Source organism: Oryx dammah, unplaced genomic scaffold (genome assembly GCF_014754425.2).
Source record: "Oryx dammah isolate SB20612 unplaced genomic scaffold, SCBI_Odam_1.1 HiC_scaffold_22, whole genome shotgun sequence".
Taxonomy (NCBI): Eukaryota; Metazoa; Chordata; class Mammalia; order Artiodactyla; family Bovidae; genus Oryx; species Oryx dammah.
Window position 1 is genome coordinate 12,139,636 of NW_024070206.1, and position 17,997 is coordinate 12,157,632.

The window sequence follows — 17,997 nt, forward strand, 5'->3', positions numbered from 1 at the left end:
GGCGGCGGCGGCGCACCGGCCGCGCGCCCGCCCGCTCCCTCCGGCGCGCCCGCGCCGCCTCCCATACCTGCGCGGGGAGCGGCGCCGCGGCCTCCTCCCCCGCCCGCCCGCCCGCCAGCCGCCGCAGGAGTAAAGGTCGCGCCCGCAGACAGCGAGCCGGCCGCGGCGCCTCCAGGAAGCCGGCGGGGCAGGTCGGAGAGGAGGGGAAAGAGCCGAGAAACTCGGGCAGAAGATGGCGCCGGACGGGCCGGCCGAGGACTGAGAGCCGCCGGGACCTGCCGCCCGCCCAGGGCACCGCGTCCGGGCTCGGCCCGGCCGGCGCGGTCATGTCGGTCAGCGAGCTCTACAGCCAGGTGAGCGCGGGCCGCGCCGAGCCCGGCGCGCGGGGGAGGGCGGCGCGGCGCGCGGCCCGCGGGGGCTCGGTACCCTGCAGCTCCGCCGGGGCGTCGGGGCGCCGGCGACTCCTCGGAGCCTCCCAGCTCCGCGCCGCCTCCGAGCCCCTAACTTCAGGTGGCGGAGAAAGTTTGGCTGTTTCGGGAGCGCCCCGGCCAGGACCGTACCCCGGCTCCCCGACGCCCTGCCGTAGCTGTCCTCGCCCCGGCGCAGTCCGGCCGAAGCTCCCGGCACCGTCCGGCTCGGAGCCCGGGCCGCGGGGACCGCCCTCCCCGCCCCGCCGCCCGCGGTGGTCCCCTGCTCGGGGACCCCCACCTCTCTGCAGCGCTATCTTCCGGGGGCGACCCTGTCACGTGTCAAAGAGAGGGAACCCTTAATTCGCGGGGGTGACCCTCTCGCGTGCCAAAGGATCTGAATTCGGGGGGGTGTGTTCCTCCATTTGCGGGGTGGGGAGAAAATGTGGGGGCTCAACCTGGGGGCGGGGCGCGGCGGCAAGGGGGTGGGGAAGCCGCGGATCTAAGGATGCTCCCCCGGGAGGGTGTGGGGAGCGCTTTCTTACTCCGTCGCGGGGTGGGTATTTTGAGGCGGTCCCTCCTGGCGGGCCCCGAGTGGGCTTCAGTCCCTGCGGGGAGGGGGTGGGAGTACTGCTGACCCCCGGGGTGGAGTGTGGGATTTCCAGGATGTCCTCAAGGTCAGAATGGATGTGCGGAACTCGGTCCTCGGAGTCGGGAGAACAGGTGCGGCGAGCCGGAGAGACGGCCCGGCTTCCGCAGCAGTTGCCGCGATTGAAGTTAGAGACGGGACGCCGCTGCCCCCAGCGCCTGCCGCCGCCGGGGCCCCTCGGGTTTGCGCTTGGTGCCGGCGCGGGGGGCAGTGAGGGGGTGAGGGGCCTTTTGTAGGTTCGCACCCCATCCCCCCTTAAAAAAAATTTTTTTTTTTTTGAGTTCTGGATGTCCCGGACACGTCGTCTGCCGGTTCGTCTTCACTGGGGCCGGAACACGTTTGGGGTGCCTGGTGCCCACCTGTCCGCGTGTGCAGAGGGGTGCCTGGCGCGCGCGCGGGTGTGTTGTCCCCAGGACGCGCGCCTGGGCCAACCGGTCTGGGCGGGGGAGGGACAGGTACTTCCGTATCCTCACCTGGAGACTTCTCGCGGTTGCCCCGCACCTGGGCGAGCCCTTCAGCCCCGTGGGCTGGCCGCCCCCTTTCCATTTGAGGACGTTTCTAATTCCTCGCCCTCTTGGGTGGGGGGGAACAGGGCCGAACCCGGATGACCTGAGGTCATGAGGTTTGCAGTGGAGTCTGTACCAGGGCTGGGGACGGGGTCGCCCTCACCTGGTGCATCTCCGCCAGCCCCAGGGGTGCCGGCGCGATCGCGGATGAAAGAAAGGGTGTGAGGCTGGAGCCGGGCGGTGCACTCTCTGGCGTTTCTGCTTTTGGAAGAGCGTCCCATCCTGTTGACCACTGGGAGTCTTGGGAGGAGCCCTCTAAGCTTCCGCTTTCAGTCCTTCCCTTGAAGCGGGTTATCTGGTACCTCAACGAGAGGCTGGAAGCCAGTGAGGCGGGGAAAAATCTGGAGTGTGAAGCGCTGAACCTTACGAAAGTGCCCGAAAATACCCCTTGTACTCCCAAGTAAAATGAGTGACTCAACCGAATATACCTGCCACGTATCCTATAGTACTTTATCAAACGATAACTAATTGCCGTATTACACGAAGCTAATGGACAGCTGAATAAACCCTTAATTTTCAGAATCCTGATCATGAAAAACAAGAACATTGGGTTGCTTTTAAAGACACTTTTCAGGGGAAACACTCAATTTGATATTTAGTTAGAGATGAGCATATTGCATGTTAACTATTAGGAATGATGAGTTAGGAAGAGTCTGAGCTAAAATTCCAGTGTACTCTCTCTTGACTTATACATAATAAAGGACAAAAAACGGTTCTTGAAGAAAAGGTCTTGGGAGGGCGCTCAAGGTGCTTAAGAAAAAAAGTATCTTCGTTGGTATGAGGGTTTGGCATTCTTAGTCCAAAAGCAGTCTTTGCATATCTCCCTAAGGCCTGGGGACAGTACCTCACTGTGAATGGGTTTCTTGTTCTTAATCATGTTTTAGGTTTATGAATCTCAGATTGAGATTTTTCTGTGGCCCACGCAGTAGCTTCCAACCAGATTGTATCTTGAGCAGCTGTTGGTTTTTCTGGCAGAGTTGAACACACTTATGTTTTACTACGAGGAGCAGTTGTGTTGTTTCCTCACCATGACCGTCCCACTCGCTAGGCTGGAGTCTCAGTATGCATATGAATCATAATTTATACAGAGAAACCGTGCCTGCGACTTAGATTCACTTTGTTTCTTGGGGAAGATGGTTTGTTTAGTGTATTATCAAAGTAGCCAATGTTCCCTTGTTTATTTTTAACTTGCTAGTGGGCTTTTCTAATGTGAGGAACACTGGGTCCAGGCACGCACTTTAATGTATTATGCATGATGGAAATAATGATCTATTATGCCAACAGCATTTATGCGTGGGATGGAAATTTTAGAGCCCTTTATTGATTATACCTGTTGCTTTAGTGACAGGGTATAAGATGTTGTTATTGGACTGTGAAATGCTTATTTAAGTGTATAAATTAGCCTGTAAATACTGTAAATAGTTTCAGGTAAGAACCTGGTAGATTGGTCTATTCCCAGTTACCCAAGAAAAGACTTTCTTCTCCTTGCACATTACTGTTTTCTTGCTCTTCTCCTTGTCTATCTGTTCTCTGCAACTGGAGGCTTATATGATATGTGGCATTTTTTGTGGGGAGGGGAGAGATGATTTTAGTTATCGGTAGAGGGCATTTCCTATGACAAAGGCACTCTTGTTTTCAGAAGACCCAACACCTCACCTTTAAGAAATTGCTTTCTTTGTACTGAGGTTTTCCTCAATGGGAAAAGAGAGTGAGAGTCTATGTTTGACGCTTCGAGGGTGATGTCAAGGTGAGTCAGCCCCAGCCGCCCATACAGAAAGGTGGAGCTAATGATGGGCTCTCGTCACAAGTGGCACATATGTGGCAAGTGTTAGTACTTTGTTTCCAACCCACAGGAAAAGACAGTCTTTTATAAATCAAATTAGCCCTGGTCCCAGGAAGATGTCCAAACATGCCTAAGCATAGTAAACATGATTTGATTATGGTAGTTGCAGAAAATAGTCTGGTTTTTAAAGTATGAAATATATAACCTCTCTTTCAGGCTGATTAATGCAACCCTGCTCTATATGAGGGTTATTCTGGATGAAAAATTGAAACACTGCTCTCTCAGATCGTGAGGTCTTCAGTGTGCTACTTTGGTGCTAGCTAGCAGTGAGCGTGAAGTCGCTCAGTCGTGTCCCACTGTTTGCGATCCCATGGACTATACAGTCCATGGGCTTCTCTAGGCCAGAATCCTGGAGTGGGTAGCCTTTCCCTTCTCCAGGGGATCTTCCCAACCCTGGAGTTGAACCCAGGTCTTCCGCATTGCAGGCGGATTCTTTACCAACTGAGCAGCGGCTGGGGAAATCACCAGGCTGACACCAGCACCTTCAAATACTCCCTTTCCTGCCTGGCTTCTAGTTGATAGGTGGTGTCTGAGCGGAGGACTTTTGAATGCTGCTAGGAAGTGACTTTACTAGTGGACACGCCTTGTGTGTGTCAGCGATGGCTTTGAGCTCAGGGAGCCTTTATGAAGGGTGCTATTTTGGGGCCAATCCTTTGGAAAATAGAACTTGTGCTTTGGGGCTGGTGTTCTAGAACTGGCTTTTCTTACCTGTGCATCGGGTGAGACAGGCTTCTCCAGGATCGGTCTGGAAGTCAGCAAGAGGCTCCTATTCCCCTGGTGCCTACTGGTAGAGATACAAGGGTCTGGCGAACCGCTGCTGTTATGCTCTTCGTCTGCCCTGGACCACCCCCTGCACACTGCCTGGCGCTTGCTTCCTCCAGCACTCAACTCCTGGGTCTCTGTCAAAGCTTCCTGGAACCTGAGAAGTGATGTCACTCCTGCCCCAGTGGGGGACAGTCCTTTAACCAACAGGCGTCTAAGAGCTGTAGCTCCCAGTTCCCCGACCCTGGGCACAAGGCGGCTCTCCGCGAGGCCCACGCTGTTTCTAGAGCTCTTGCACAGGCTGAGCAGAAGTGCTTCCACTCAGGACTTTCCTGACCACCACATTCCTGGGGGGCTTCCTTCCCTCCCCCAGTTTCATGGCCCTATTCCCCTTTCCTGAGAGCCCTGCCGGATCAAGCCCTTAGACAGGGATCCTCATCCCAAGGTCTGACGTGGGGAACCTGGATGAACCCAGCGCCGCGGTGGCTTGGCCGGGTGGGCACTGAGAAGCTCCAGGGCTCTTGGCCGCTCAGGGCTCTGTGTCCCACACTCCCGTCTTCCTTCCCGGCCTTATTCTCTGCCTCACCTGTTGCTTTCCTTCCATCCCTAGCTGTCACTCTGTTTCTTCTCCCCTTGCCCAGCTGGGCCTGCAAACCCAGTGGGCCCTTCTTGGCTCTGCTGATGACCATCAGAATTCCCAAGTTTGTTTATTTACAGAACAGAAAGAGATGCACAGAATTAGAGAATGAACTTATGGCTGCCTGGGGGAAGGATGGGGGTAATGGATAGTTAGGGAGTTTGGGATGAACATGTACACACTGCTCTGTTTAAAATGGGTAACCAACAAGGACCTGCTGTATAGCACAGGGAACTCTGCTTGGTGTTACGTGGCTGCCTGGATGGGAGGGGAGTTTGGATAAATGTATGTGTATGGCTGATGTGCCACAGTCATTGTTCACCTGAAACTGTCATAACATTGTTAATCAGCTATACCTCAGTACAAAATAAGAAGTAAAAAAAAAAATCTTAAAACTTGGCATGGAAAAAAAAAGAATTCCCAAGTTTACATGCGAATTGTTAACCAGTTCATAACCAGGGCATGTTCTCTGCCTGCTTGTAACCTGTGTGTACTGAGCAGGCTTGCTCTGACAGTTTCTGTCTCACGCCACATCTCCCTGATTAGGCTGAGATCCTGGAGAGCAGTTGTTGTTCAGTTGCTCAGGCATGCCTGACTCTTTGCGACCCCATGGACTTTGGCACATCAGGCTTCCTTGTCCTCTGCTTTCTCCTAGAGTTTGCTCAGCTTATGTCCACTGAGTCAGTAATGCCATCCAACCATCTCATCCTCTGTCGTCCCCTTCTCCTCCTGCCCTCAGTCTTTCCCAGCATCAGGGTCTTTTCCAATGAATTGGCTCTTCGCATCAGGTGGCCAAAGTACTGGAGCTTCAGCTTCAGCATCAGTCCTTCCAGTGAATATTCGGGGTTGATTTCCTTTAGGATTGACTGGTTCAATCTCCTTGCCATCCAAGGGACTCTCAAGAGTCTTCTCCAACACCACAGTTCAAAGACATCAGTTCTTTGGTGGTTAGCCTTCTTTTTGGTCCAACTCTCACATCCATACATGACCACTGGAAAAACCATAGCTTTGACTAGAACCCTACTTGGCAAAGTGATGTCTCTGCTTTTTTAATGTACTGTCTAGGTTTGTCGTAGCTTTTCTTCCAAGGAGCAAGTGTCATTTAATTTTGTGGCTGTGGTCACCGTCTTCGGTGATTTTGGAGCCCAAGAAAATGAAGTCTGTTACTGTTTCCCCCCCCCCCCATGTATTTGCCATGAAGTGATGGGACCAGATGCTCTGATCTTTGGTTTTTTAATGTTGAGTTTTAAGCTAGCTTTTTAACTCATTGATGTTCATCAAGAGGCTCTTGAGTTCCTCTTCGCTTTCTGCCATTAGGGTGGTGTCATCGGAGGCTGTAGCGAACACTTTGGGAGTCTCCACTGTGTGTCGTGTGCTCTGCCTCATACCCAGTAGGGCGTTGTCTGGGAGGTTGCCCCCGCCCCTTGTGACACCTCTGACACTCTGACATTCTGCTGGGTGTGAACTTCCTTATACCTGCGTGCTGACGCCAGGTCTCTCCATTTGGGCCTCGTGATAGGGCTTGCTTTTCAGCTGCTAGTTTCTCCCCATTTCCTTTTTGTTGATGTGTTCCTAAAATTTCATTTCGTTAGCTTCAGGATAGCCACCCATTAGACCTTCTGACAGCTCCAGGTCTGGCTGGAGTCTATTACTGTGCTTATTTTGTTCAACAGAAAGATGGCGTTCTCTTGCTGTTGGAGGGCCAGGGCTCCTCTGAGGAGAACTCAGTAGACATTCCAAATTCTGGCGTGCATGTGTTTGTGTTTGATACTGTCATTTGCTATGGTAAGACTTAGCTATAAACTAAACTGTTTAACATATATAAGTCTACCCACCACCTTCTCTGGGTGATAGAGTGTCACTGTTCATACGGAATCATCAGGATAAACCTGGATAGGTTCAAATGACCTCTGTTTTCTAATTCAGTAGGCTCCCAGGAACCACATTAAAAAGCAGTCCATTTTAAAGTGAGAGGAGTTGTGTGTGCCCTGATGTTCTTGTCTACACACATTTTGCATCATCATTGGATAATAAAACATAAATTCGCAAAGTTAACAAGCCAGCACGCCCCGTGTGCCACGAGAGGAGAGCAGGCACTCCCAGCTACAGATGTGCTGTAGCGGTGTTGGTCAGGCGGGCAGTGGGAGCTGAGTGGGCTCGGCAGAATGAACAGGTACTGGATACACATGGAGACTGGGAACGGCACCGTCAGTGGGAGACAGTAGGGTGAGTTTAAGCATGGACAAGGACGGCTTGTCCATGCCATCCAACTACTTGTCCATGCAGTATTTTAAAAACTCTTTATGAAAATCTTAGCCTTATAGAAAAGTTGTAAAAATAGCAGAGTTTCTGTGTATTTATCCCCAAATTCCCATGATGTTAACGCTTCATAAGTACATTGTAATCACTGAAACCAGGAGATGAACATTTGTATAATACTGTTAACTTGTCTACAAGCCTGATGGGAACTTGCCCAGGTTTCCCACCACCAACCTTCCCTGGCAGGAGCCCACCTAGGATTCCATGTTGGGTTTAGCACCACAACTGCCTGGTCTCCTCTGTTTGGTGTCAGACCTCAATTTCAGTTTCTCCTTTTGACCTTGGCACTTTGAGAGAATTGGTCAGCTATTTTGTAGAATGAACCTCAGTTAGAGTCTGTCTGATGTTTTCCCATGCTTAGATGGAAGTTATAAATTTTGGGCAAGAACACATCAGAAATAACGTGCCTTCCTCACAGGAGATGGACCATCTCGGGAGATCTGTGATATCAGTGTCTCATTACAGGTGGTGTCACTTTGATCCCTTGTTTAAGGTGATGTCTGTCAGTTCCCTTTTACTGAAGACTGGTATTTAGAAACTAAGATCTGGGTGCTAGGTGTGCTTATCACTGTTTATAGTCATTTAGGGATTACTCAGGTTAGAACTCAAACATCTGCTTATACAGGCAATGGAAGAAGAGTCATTTAAGAACTTGAAGTTTCCACCATGAGGATGGACAGAAATAAAGAAGTCAAGGATAATGCTTGATTTTGACATTGAGTTTGGGGTGACAGTGGTTTGTCTAAGTGGAAATATTTACACTGAGGATGTATTAACAAGCTTAAATGAGAAATGTGAGGTTCTGATGTTCTTGCAAATAATAGATGCTTGGGATTTGCTTTCCTCTTAGAAATACAGTTGTCTTACAGCATGATTTTAATAGAGATAAGATCATGACCTTGGGATGGGCGATCTCGGGCTCTGTGGCCACAGTCTTGCTGTGGACCATATGGGTAGTGTGGTTACACGTTGTCGGCTCTGACACGTTGGAGCAGATAACCTTCTGAGCTTTGATTTCTTAATCTGAAAAATTGCCATGGTACCTGCATTATAAGATTATTGGAGGATTATGTGATCAGACATAGGTGAAGTGCCCGCCTGGCACAGTGTCTGGCACAGTGTCTGCACTTGGCAACTGTCCATCAGCTTGTTTCCCTCTTCAGTGATGGTGCAGATGTTGGCTTCCTCTCTCAACCCATCTGGCAGGGATGTTGGCCATAAGGAGACGAGAGAGGAAGGGAAGGATTGCTGCAAGTACGGAACTACCTGAGGAATAGACAACCAAGGCGTGGGGATGAAGGTTCCCATCCCCATGGCCTCCTGCGGAAAGAGCAAGAACAGTCTGAAAGAAGCTTTAATTTAAGCTGTGCTGTCTGCTCTCCTGTTACAGCTCTCAAGGAAAATTAAAGCAATTTTTCACCATGCTCTTATTTTTTTTTTTGTTAATACAAATGATTATTGAAACCATTCATATAATGCAGGCAAGACAAGGGCTCTGTAATCCCATTCCCAGACAGCCCCTGTTAACTGCACACGTATGCCAGACCCACTGTGTCCAGTAGGGTAAATCCAGTAAGTTACCACGTGACTGTTGAGCACCTGGGGTGAGGCTGGCCTAAGGTGGGATGGGTACACACCAGATCTCCAAGGTTGAGCACAAAAAGTGAATGTCAAATGTCTCACTTAGGCTTTCTTTATGTTGATGAAGTGTTCAAATAATATTTTGGATATAATGTGGCTACTGGAAAATCTAAACTTCCACACGTGGCTTGCCTATTCCTGTGGGCCGGTGCTGCTTTAGACTTAGGCGTGATGCAGCCAAGGTGCAGTCAATATAGACTTGGATGTATGGCATGATCCTGTTTTTTTACTTTAAATTTTGATCTACTATGGGCCTTTTCACCCTGTAGCATGTAAAGGTAAGTTTATGATTTTAATGGCTTCATAACAGGGTTCCTCGGTTGTATTGTTATATTTTTCACCATTCCCATTTTGATGCATGTTTAGTTGGTTCCAGTCGTTTGATACTGTGAAAAATGTTGCAGAGCATTCTTGGAACCTTTCAGTATTTTTGGGATAGGAGCCTGAAGGTGGAGTTGCTGGCGTGCACGTTTCCAGGCCTTCGTTGATAAAAACAGTCTTTTTCTTCACGCCTCCCTGGCACTGGCTTCCTCTTTCTAAACTGAGACTAAATGTTTGAATTGTGTTTAAAGTTGACTTTCATTGGAGGGTTGAGCGTCTTTCCACCTGCTTGGTGTGTTCATTTGTGGTTTTCCTTGATTTTCTTCTCTTAAGACATTGTTCATAACTATATTTTTGCTTATTAAACGATTATATTTTTAGATGTGGGAAGTCATGGAAACCAGAATGTTCAGGATGAAATATTACAAATATGTGTTTTAAATGAGGTACTTTGGCATGAGTGTCCCCTTTACTTTTTAGGAGCTTACACATCTCTGAGCTCTAAGTTGGAAACCACTAGTTATGTTACCTGACGTTTATCAACTGCTTTTGAGCCAGGTCATTTCTAAGAGGTGTATGTTAACTCATTTAACAATAACACTATGCTGTAGGCCCCTGCATCATCCTCATTACAAACGAGGGACCTCTGCCTCACTTGCCCAAAGCTACACTCCTCCTGGGTAGGAGGCTAGGACCCCGCACCCCCATGCCAGCTGCCTTCCATGAGGTTCTGCTGCCTTCCATGAGGTTCTGTTCCATTGAGGTGGGTCTGGAATGTCATTTGTGGATAAACGAGGCCCTAACATGAAGGGTCCTTTCCACTGGCACTGCCCTGCCCCCAGCAGGAGAGAGAAAGGAGAAAGGAGGGTCTCTGAGTATAGAACAAGGGAGGTGGTCTGACCCACAGTTCTCTCCTCGGGAATCCTGCTGCTTGAGTCCTTTTGCCGCCACCACTCTCAGCCCTGTGGGCATCCTGGTGCTTCTTAAAACTGTGCTTCGTGAAGGAAAAACTCTGGTTTTTGGCTCTCCTTAGGCCATACAGGCCCTGAAGCTGGCGGGGTCACATCTACAAAAAGGGCTAAATGTAACAAGCAGAAGGTGTAAATGAAACTCAATTAGTGTAACTTATTTGATTAAAATTCTTTTTTAATATAAATTTATTTTAATTGGAGGTTAATTACTTTACAATATTGTATTGGTTTTGCCGTACATCAACATGAATCCGCCACAGGTATACACGTGTTCCCCATCCTGAACCCCCCTCCCTCCTCCCTCCCCGTACCATCCTTCTTTAATTGGAGGACAGTTGCTTTACCATGCTGTGTTGCTTTCTACCACACGACAACATGAATCAGCCGTAAGTATACACCCCCTACCCATCCCACCCCTCTAGGTCATCACAGAGCACCAAGCTGAGTTCCCTGCGTTACACAGCTTCCCAAGAGCTGTCTGTTTTACACATGGTATTCAATTTTAAATCTAACCCTCCTTTCATTCCAGGACACTTGTCTGCTTTCCAGACACTTTCCCTCCTGGCTCCATCTGCCTCCTGAACATCTTCCTTCCTGTCATACTTGATGTCCGAGGGGCGTTTCGTTCCCTTTCTGGGCTAAGACCAGAGAAGCAGGTCTGAGACTCCTAGAGGCTCTCTCCCACCTCCCCACTTAGTCGAAGGTTTTCACATTTATGGATGTGCCCCACTCACTGCCTATAGTCTGAACGGGTGTTTGGAAAGTGAACTCCCTTTCACTCAGGATGTCAGCTTGGCCATCAGACAAGGCCCTTCCTCCAGCATCCAGGACCCAGGATCCTTATTGTAACTTTAGGTGCTTATCAGGGACTTAAGCTCTTTGAGAGCTCCAGGGCTTTTAGATTTGATGCAAGGAGTTCCTCCAGTTGTGTGGGTCCTGGTGTAGATGAGCGCAAGTTCAGTTCAGTTCAGTCGCTTGGTCATGTCCGACTCTTTGCGACCCTATGAATTGCAGCACGCCAGGCCTCCCTGTCCATCACCAGCTCCCGGAGTTTACTCAAACTCATGTCCATCGAGTCGGTGATGCCATCCAGCCATCTCATCCTCTGTCCCCTTCTCCTCCTGCCCCTAACCCCTCCCAGCATCAGGGTCTTTTCCAGCGAGTCAACTCTTTGCATGAGGTGGCCAAAGTACTGGAGTTTCAGCTTTAGCATCAGTCCTTCCAATGAACACCCAGGATTAATCTCCTTTAGAATGGACTGGTTGGATTTCCTGGCAGTCCAAGGGACTCTCAAGAGTCTTCTCCAACACCACAGTTTAAAAGCATCAATTCTTCGGTGCTCAGCTTTCTTCACAGTCCAACTCTCACATCCATACATGACCACTGGAAAAACCATAGCCTTGACTAGATGGACCTTTGTTGGCAAAGTAATGTCTCTGCTTTTGAATATACTATCTAGGTTGGTCATAACTTTTCTTCCAAGGAGTAAGCGTCTTTTAATTTCATGTCTGCAAACACCATCTGCAGTGATTTTGAACCCTAAAAATATAAAGTCTGACACTGTTTCCATTGTTTCCCCATCTATTTCCATAAAAGTGATGGGACCGGATGCCATGATCTTCGTTTTCTGAATGTTGAGCTTTAAGCCAACTTTTTCACTCTCCTCTTTCACCTTCATCAAGAGGCTCTTTAGTTCCTCTTCCCTTTCTGCCATAAGGGTGGTGTCATCTGTATATCTGAGGTGATTGATATTTCTCCCAGCAATCTCGATTCCAGCCTGTGTTTCCTCCAGTCCAGTGTTTCTCATGATGTACTCTGCATATAAGTTAAATAAGCAGGGTGACAATATACAGCCTTGACGGACTCCTTTTCCTATTTGGAACCAGTCTGTTGTTACATGTCCAGTTCTAACTGTTGCTTCCTGACCTGCATACAGGTTTCTCAAGAGGCAGGTCAGGTGATTCCTATCTCTTTCAGAATTTTCCCCAGTTTATTGTGATCCACACAGTCAAAGGCTTTGGCATAGTCAAGAAAGCAGAAATAGATGTTTTTCTGGAACTCTCTGGCTTTTTCCATGATCTAGCGGATGTTGGCAATTTGATCTCTGGTTCCTCTGCCTTTTCTAAAACCAGCTTGAACATCTGGAAGTTCATGGTTCATGTATTGCTGAAGCCTGACTTGGAGAATTTTGAGCATTACTTTACTAGTGAGTGAGATGAGTGCAATTGTGTGGTAGTTTGAGCATTCTTTGGCATTGCCTTTCTTTGGGATTGGAATGGAAACTGACCTTTTCTAGTCCTGTGGCCACTGGTGAGTTTTTGCTAATTGGCTGTGGGAATGATGTAGCTTATACATCTGAGCTCCAAGTTAATGACCCATAACGCTCATCTTAAATTTTATTCCAGGGCCGGTAAACGGTTACCCTCCTTTGAGTGATTCTAATAGTGATGTGGCCCCTGCAGGCTTTTCTCTCCTTGGCTGAAGTTCGGAGAGGACTAAAGAGGTCCATCATGGCTGATACTTAATGGTTTTCCTGTAAAGCTGTTGCCTTTATAAAGCTCAAACACATAGTGGCATGAAATCCTAAAAGGAACAAGAACGCCCAGGTGCCTTTTGCCTGGAATTCTAAGACCTGGCTTATAATCTCTTCAGCCCTGAGTAGCTCAGTTCCCCTGGCTTAAGAGCCTCCACAAGAAAAAAGGCACTGGGCAACAGGACACCAGGCCCCCTGTATGTGGCCTGGATGCTGTGTGTTTGTGGGGAAGAATGAAAGGAAAGATGTTTGAGCTGGTAAATGGTACTGTATTCAACTACATTTGTATGCCTCAGACATTCAGTTTAGACTCCGGTTTAACTTCCTTTTGCCAGCTGTCCATCCAGACCCCAGTGCAGTCCCACCAGTGTTATGAAGCGTGCTCAGAATGTGTTACCTGACTTGATGTGATACTCAGCTTAGGTGGCCTGCAGTCCATGGGGTCACAAAGAATTGGACGTGACTGAGCACGCACGCACAGCTTAGGGGCTTCAGAGAGGAATTCAGGCAGAATCGATACCATTTTTATGAATTTCTGAGGTCAGCAAAACGAACAGTGTTGGTGAAGGATATACATGTGATAAAATGAGTAAAAAAGAGGGGATGAGGGAAAAGGCAACTTGAATAGGGAAAGGGCAGCTGGAATAGTAGTTATCTGGGGAGGGTAGGGGTGCTGGGGGAGCAGGAGGGGAACAGCGTTGTTAGCAGGCCGCTTGATTTCCCGACGAGCTCATGGGTATTCGTTTCATTACTGTGCTTCATCAGTTACTTATAAAAAAAAAGGTGATTTGGCGGAAAATAGGATGAGTTATAAAGCCACATTTTAAAAAGCTTTGAGATTGTAGGTAATTTTAGACTGTGTTTCACTGTGTTTTCTTACGTGCGTGCAATGGATGGTTGGGTTTGTGTGTTTTCACAGTTGCTCTCATTGAAGATGTAGGTTGAATCTTATACTCACATCCTTCACGTTCCTCAGGATGGGGCTTGGCATGCTGTAGGCACTCAGTAAATGCCCTGGAGCTGCTGTAGAGACCACCTGTGCTCCTCACTGTTCCCAGGCCATGGCTCTTGGAGGAAGGGTCTCTTCACCAAGGGACCACCTGTACTGTAATGCTGTCTGCTGTCGTGTTGGCACGACTTTTGCCTTAGAGTACCCGGTGGAAAGCCCATCCGTTTCCTCTGGCACTTGCCTAAATCTATGGAATGTGGAGCCCTGTTAGGAGATAATTAGATATTGTTTTTCTTTTTTTTTTTTTTTAATTATTGTGTGCAAAGGCTTAACACAAGGTTTGAACATGGGTTAGGAGCAAAGCAACATTTGTGGCTATGAAAGCTCATATCACTGTAACTGCCTTGGTTTTGAATACCCTAATTTTACACAATTTTGATGACGTGCATTTTTTTGCTTTTGCCTTCTGAAGGTTATCACTTACCTTAAAAGTATAATTAAAAATATAATAAAAGTATATTAAAAGTATATAAAAAAGTAAGGTTTTTACCTTAAAAGTATAATCTTGGAGGGAGGAGGGTCTGAAGAAGGAGGGCATATATGTATAATTGTGACTGATGCACACTGTTGCATGGCAGAAGCCAGCACGACATTGTAAAGCAATTATTGTCCAATTAAAAAATATAAGTATAATCTTTTTTTTTCACTTAACTCAAGTTTTTATTAACAATCTCACCAAGACTCATGGATATTTGCATGATTAGGTAGGGGTGAATATGAATCTCCATCCTTTATTCAAGATCAAAAAAAGCAGGTGGATTTCAAAACAGGCAACAGTGAATCAGGGAAGAAAAATCAGATCAAGTTTGTTTCAGTAAGCTTCTCTCCACAGAAACAATGATGATACTCAGTTTGAATCTAAAGATTCAGACCATCTTATGTTCATCCCTCGGCCAGCACCTGCGCGGAGCACCTCCTGCCTGCAGTGATGTGTGTCACAGCCCATCCCTGCAAAGCAGTCTTTGGCTTTGAGCTCTTCCTGTCCAGTAGTTCATTTGTTGTATGAATAAGTCGTAAAGAGGTGTTCCTGCATTAAAAGGAGATAAACTGCTTTATCTTATCTCATCAGATTTAATCAAGTTCTTAATTTGCCTGCACTTGCTAATAAGAGCTGATGTTTATTTGTGAAATAAGGAAAATGACTCCTGGGGAAGTCTGGTGTGCTGCAGTCCATGGGATTGCAAAGGATCGAACACGACTTAGCCATTGAACAACAATAAGAAGGGAAATGAATGTCTCCTTAGCCACAAACTAGTGTTTCTTTTCTGCTTGCTTTTTTAATGGTCATTTTACTGTGTGTACATGTGTGTGACTATGTAAGAAGCTAAGTGCACCAAAATGATAAGAATACCCTTAAAATATGGTTTTTATGACTAACACATCAGAGCCTATCTGAAGGAATGGTTTTTCCTTCAGTATATTCCCTTTGGCAGAGATACAAGGATACTGGAGCTCATCAGTAGTTCTGAAATTGGCTTCAAATCTGATGACATTCTTTTTCCTTTGTATGGAAGGCAGAACCTTTGCCTGGAAGGTATGCTTTGTTTTCTGGAAACTTCCAAGGGTTATTGAAAGAATGAAGCTGTTTGAGTAAGGCAGGAAATCACTGGCTTACATTTCTGTTATAGACAAAGTGTGACTTGGAGGTACAGATGACAGTTTTGTGCGGCCTCTTACTAGCCGTTGTCCTCAGGAGTAGTCAGGCTTCAGGTGTTTTCGGCGATGAATCTGCGTAGAGCCTCCCCCGTCAGAAAAATACTCCTTTGAATGTAGCAGTTCTGGTTTGTTTGGTTAAAAAGGCTCACCAAAATTTTAGTGACACTAATCTGTAGTCCCATTTAAATATATATGATTGCTAATATAATTAGGTGTATAATTGCCTAACTTGGGTGTATTGCCTCAAAGTTACGACAAGTATAATAGCATAAATAAATACCTATTGATTTAAAAAATCAAGTGAAAAGCCCATTCCACCTAATTTCCTAAAAGGCCCTTTTGAAAGTAGATGGAAGGATGCTCCATCCATCCTTGGTGAGAAGGTACCTTCTCACCGCTGCTATGCGTCAGGCAGGATGAGAAAGGAAGGCAGAGCAGTCTTATTTGCAGTTGCCAAAAGGTAGTGTTCGTCGTGGATGGGTGGATAAACAAAATGGGGCACATCCATACAATGGAATATTATTCGGCCTTAGAAAGGAAGGACGTTGGTTCAGTCTCATCCCGGCGGCCGCAGTGGCTCCTGTCTTTCCTGGCTCTCTCTGCTATTTCCCCTTCACTTCTAGAAACGCGGTCGCCAGTGTGGCTGCCTGTGGTCTCGTCACAGTGTTCAGTGACAGGAAAGTGTGTAAGTGGTCTTCACCAGAGGATGTGCAGCAGCCCAAGAAGGTGCTATTCTGCCTGAGTGAAGACACGAACCTCATGCTGGAGGAGGGTGAGGAGGTGCTGGTGGGTGATGCCGGCCAGACTTCAGACGATGCCACACCACTCTTGTCACGGGGCTGCCACACAAGGATGTAATGCTACCCGTGAGACCAAGGAGAGCGAGAAGGGGGCCTGGGAACCCTGAGACTGCACCCTGAAGAGCAGAGCGATCTGTGCCAGCTCCAAGGATACCGTCAAGGAGAAGCTGATGGGGATCAAATATGACTACAGGCAAACTGCTCCGAGGAGGTCAAGGACCACTGCACCCTGGCAGAGAAGCTGGGGGGAAGCGTCCTCATCTCCTTGGAGGGCAAATCTTCCTGAGCCCCCACCAGCCCCCTGCCTGGAGCATCTGACAACCCCAGACCTGCCCACAGGGTTGCAGGCTGCCCGCTTCCTACCGGACTTGGGGGGTGTGGGGCAGAGATCCCAGCAAGGGGAGGGCAATCTCTTCACTCCAGTTGCCAAGCAACACCCCTGCCTCCAGGACCATCCTCCTCCCTCCATCCCTGAAGGTTCTGCCCCCCTCCTCAGACTGTTTTGATCTTCTGATTTCTTCTTGTGTTGAAGTAGCTTAAGCTCAAATAGGCGTATGTGGGGGCAGGTGGGTGTATTTTTTTAACCCTCCCCAATTCGCACCTGTTCCTCCCTTTTCCTGTGCTGCCAACTTCTAAGAGCAGTGACTCTGGGCTTGTGTGTTTAGTTCTGTATATAAACGCTGTGTTGAGAGATGGCCACTCCCCATGGCCCCTGATTCCTTTCCCTTTTCCCCTGGGTCATGGCCACTCATGGATGTAGGACTAGGAAGGAACCTTCAGTTAAAAACAGGCAAAAAACAAAGGACAGTCTGACACACGCTAGTAAACACTGATGAACCTCGAAGACTCATGCTGCGTGAAATAAGCCAGTTAGAAAATGACAGATCTTGCATAGTTCTACTTAGCAAGGATCTGCTGTTGTTGCTAAGTCGCTTCAGTCGTGTCCGACTCTGTGCGACCCCATAGACGGCAGCCCACCAGGCTGCCCCGTCCCTGGGATTCTCCAGGCAAGAGCACTGGAGTGGTTTGCCATTTCCTTCTCCAATGCATGAAGGTGAAAAGTGAAAGGGAAGTCATTCAGTCGTGTCCGACTCTTCGCGACCCCATGGACTGCAGCCCACCAGGCTTCTCCGTCCACGGGATTTTCCAGGCAAGAGTATTGGAGTGGGGTGCCATTGCCTTCTCCGTAGGAAGGATCTACAGGAGTTAAATTCATAGAGACAAAGCAGAAAGGTGGTTGTGGGAGGGCGGGGAGAGGAGAGAGTTGCTCAGTGAATGTAGAGCATCAACTCTGCTAGATCAGAAGTTCTGGAGATGCGTGGTAGTGATGGTTACCCAACAATGTGAATGTGCTCGATGCTGCTGAACTGTACATTTCAAAATGGCTAGGATGGTCAACTTTATACTATGTGTGCTTACTTGCTCCGTCGTGTCCAACTCTTTGTGACCCCATGGACTGTATGTAGCCCACCAGGCTCCTCTGGCCATGGGATTCTCCAGGCAAGAATACTGAAGTGGGTTGCCATTTCCTTCTCCAAATATTATGTGTGTTATGTCACAATTAAAAAAAAAGTTCTGGAGAAAAAAGGGTAGGGAAAGTGTCGTGGTCAAGAGCATAACCTTCAGCTGGACTCAACCTGGGTTTTGAATACTGGTGTTCTGTGTCACCATCTCCCTATGCTTACCAGCCGTGTGACCTTTTGTTGTTGTTTAGTTGTTAAGTCTGGCTCTTTTTACGACAGAGGAGCCTGAGGCCCTCCCTCCAGGCTCCTCTGTCCATGGGATTACTGGAGTGGGTTGCCATTTTCTTCTCCAGGGACCTTCCCAACCCAGGGATTGAACCTATGGCTCCTGCATTGTCAGGCGGATTCTTTACCACTGAG

General features: G+C 48.1%; 1 protein-coding gene and 1 pseudogene across 2 annotated transcripts in view; both read left to right on the forward strand.

Moving 5' to 3' along the window:
- Positions 1-217: 217 nt before the first annotated feature.
- Positions 218-17,997, forward strand: part of MYO5B (myosin VB) — a 338,248-nt gene continuing 320,468 nt past the window's right edge. For both annotated transcript variants that reach the window (XM_040264474.1, XM_040264475.1), the window contains exon 1: positions 218-353. In XM_040264474.1, coding sequence (XP_040120408.1) covers positions 327-353 — 27 coding nt within the window. In that variant the 5' untranslated portion in view covers positions 218-326. The remainder of the gene's footprint in view (positions 354-17,997) is intronic.
- On the forward strand, positions 1,074-16,433 carry LOC120880799 (annotated as a pseudogene).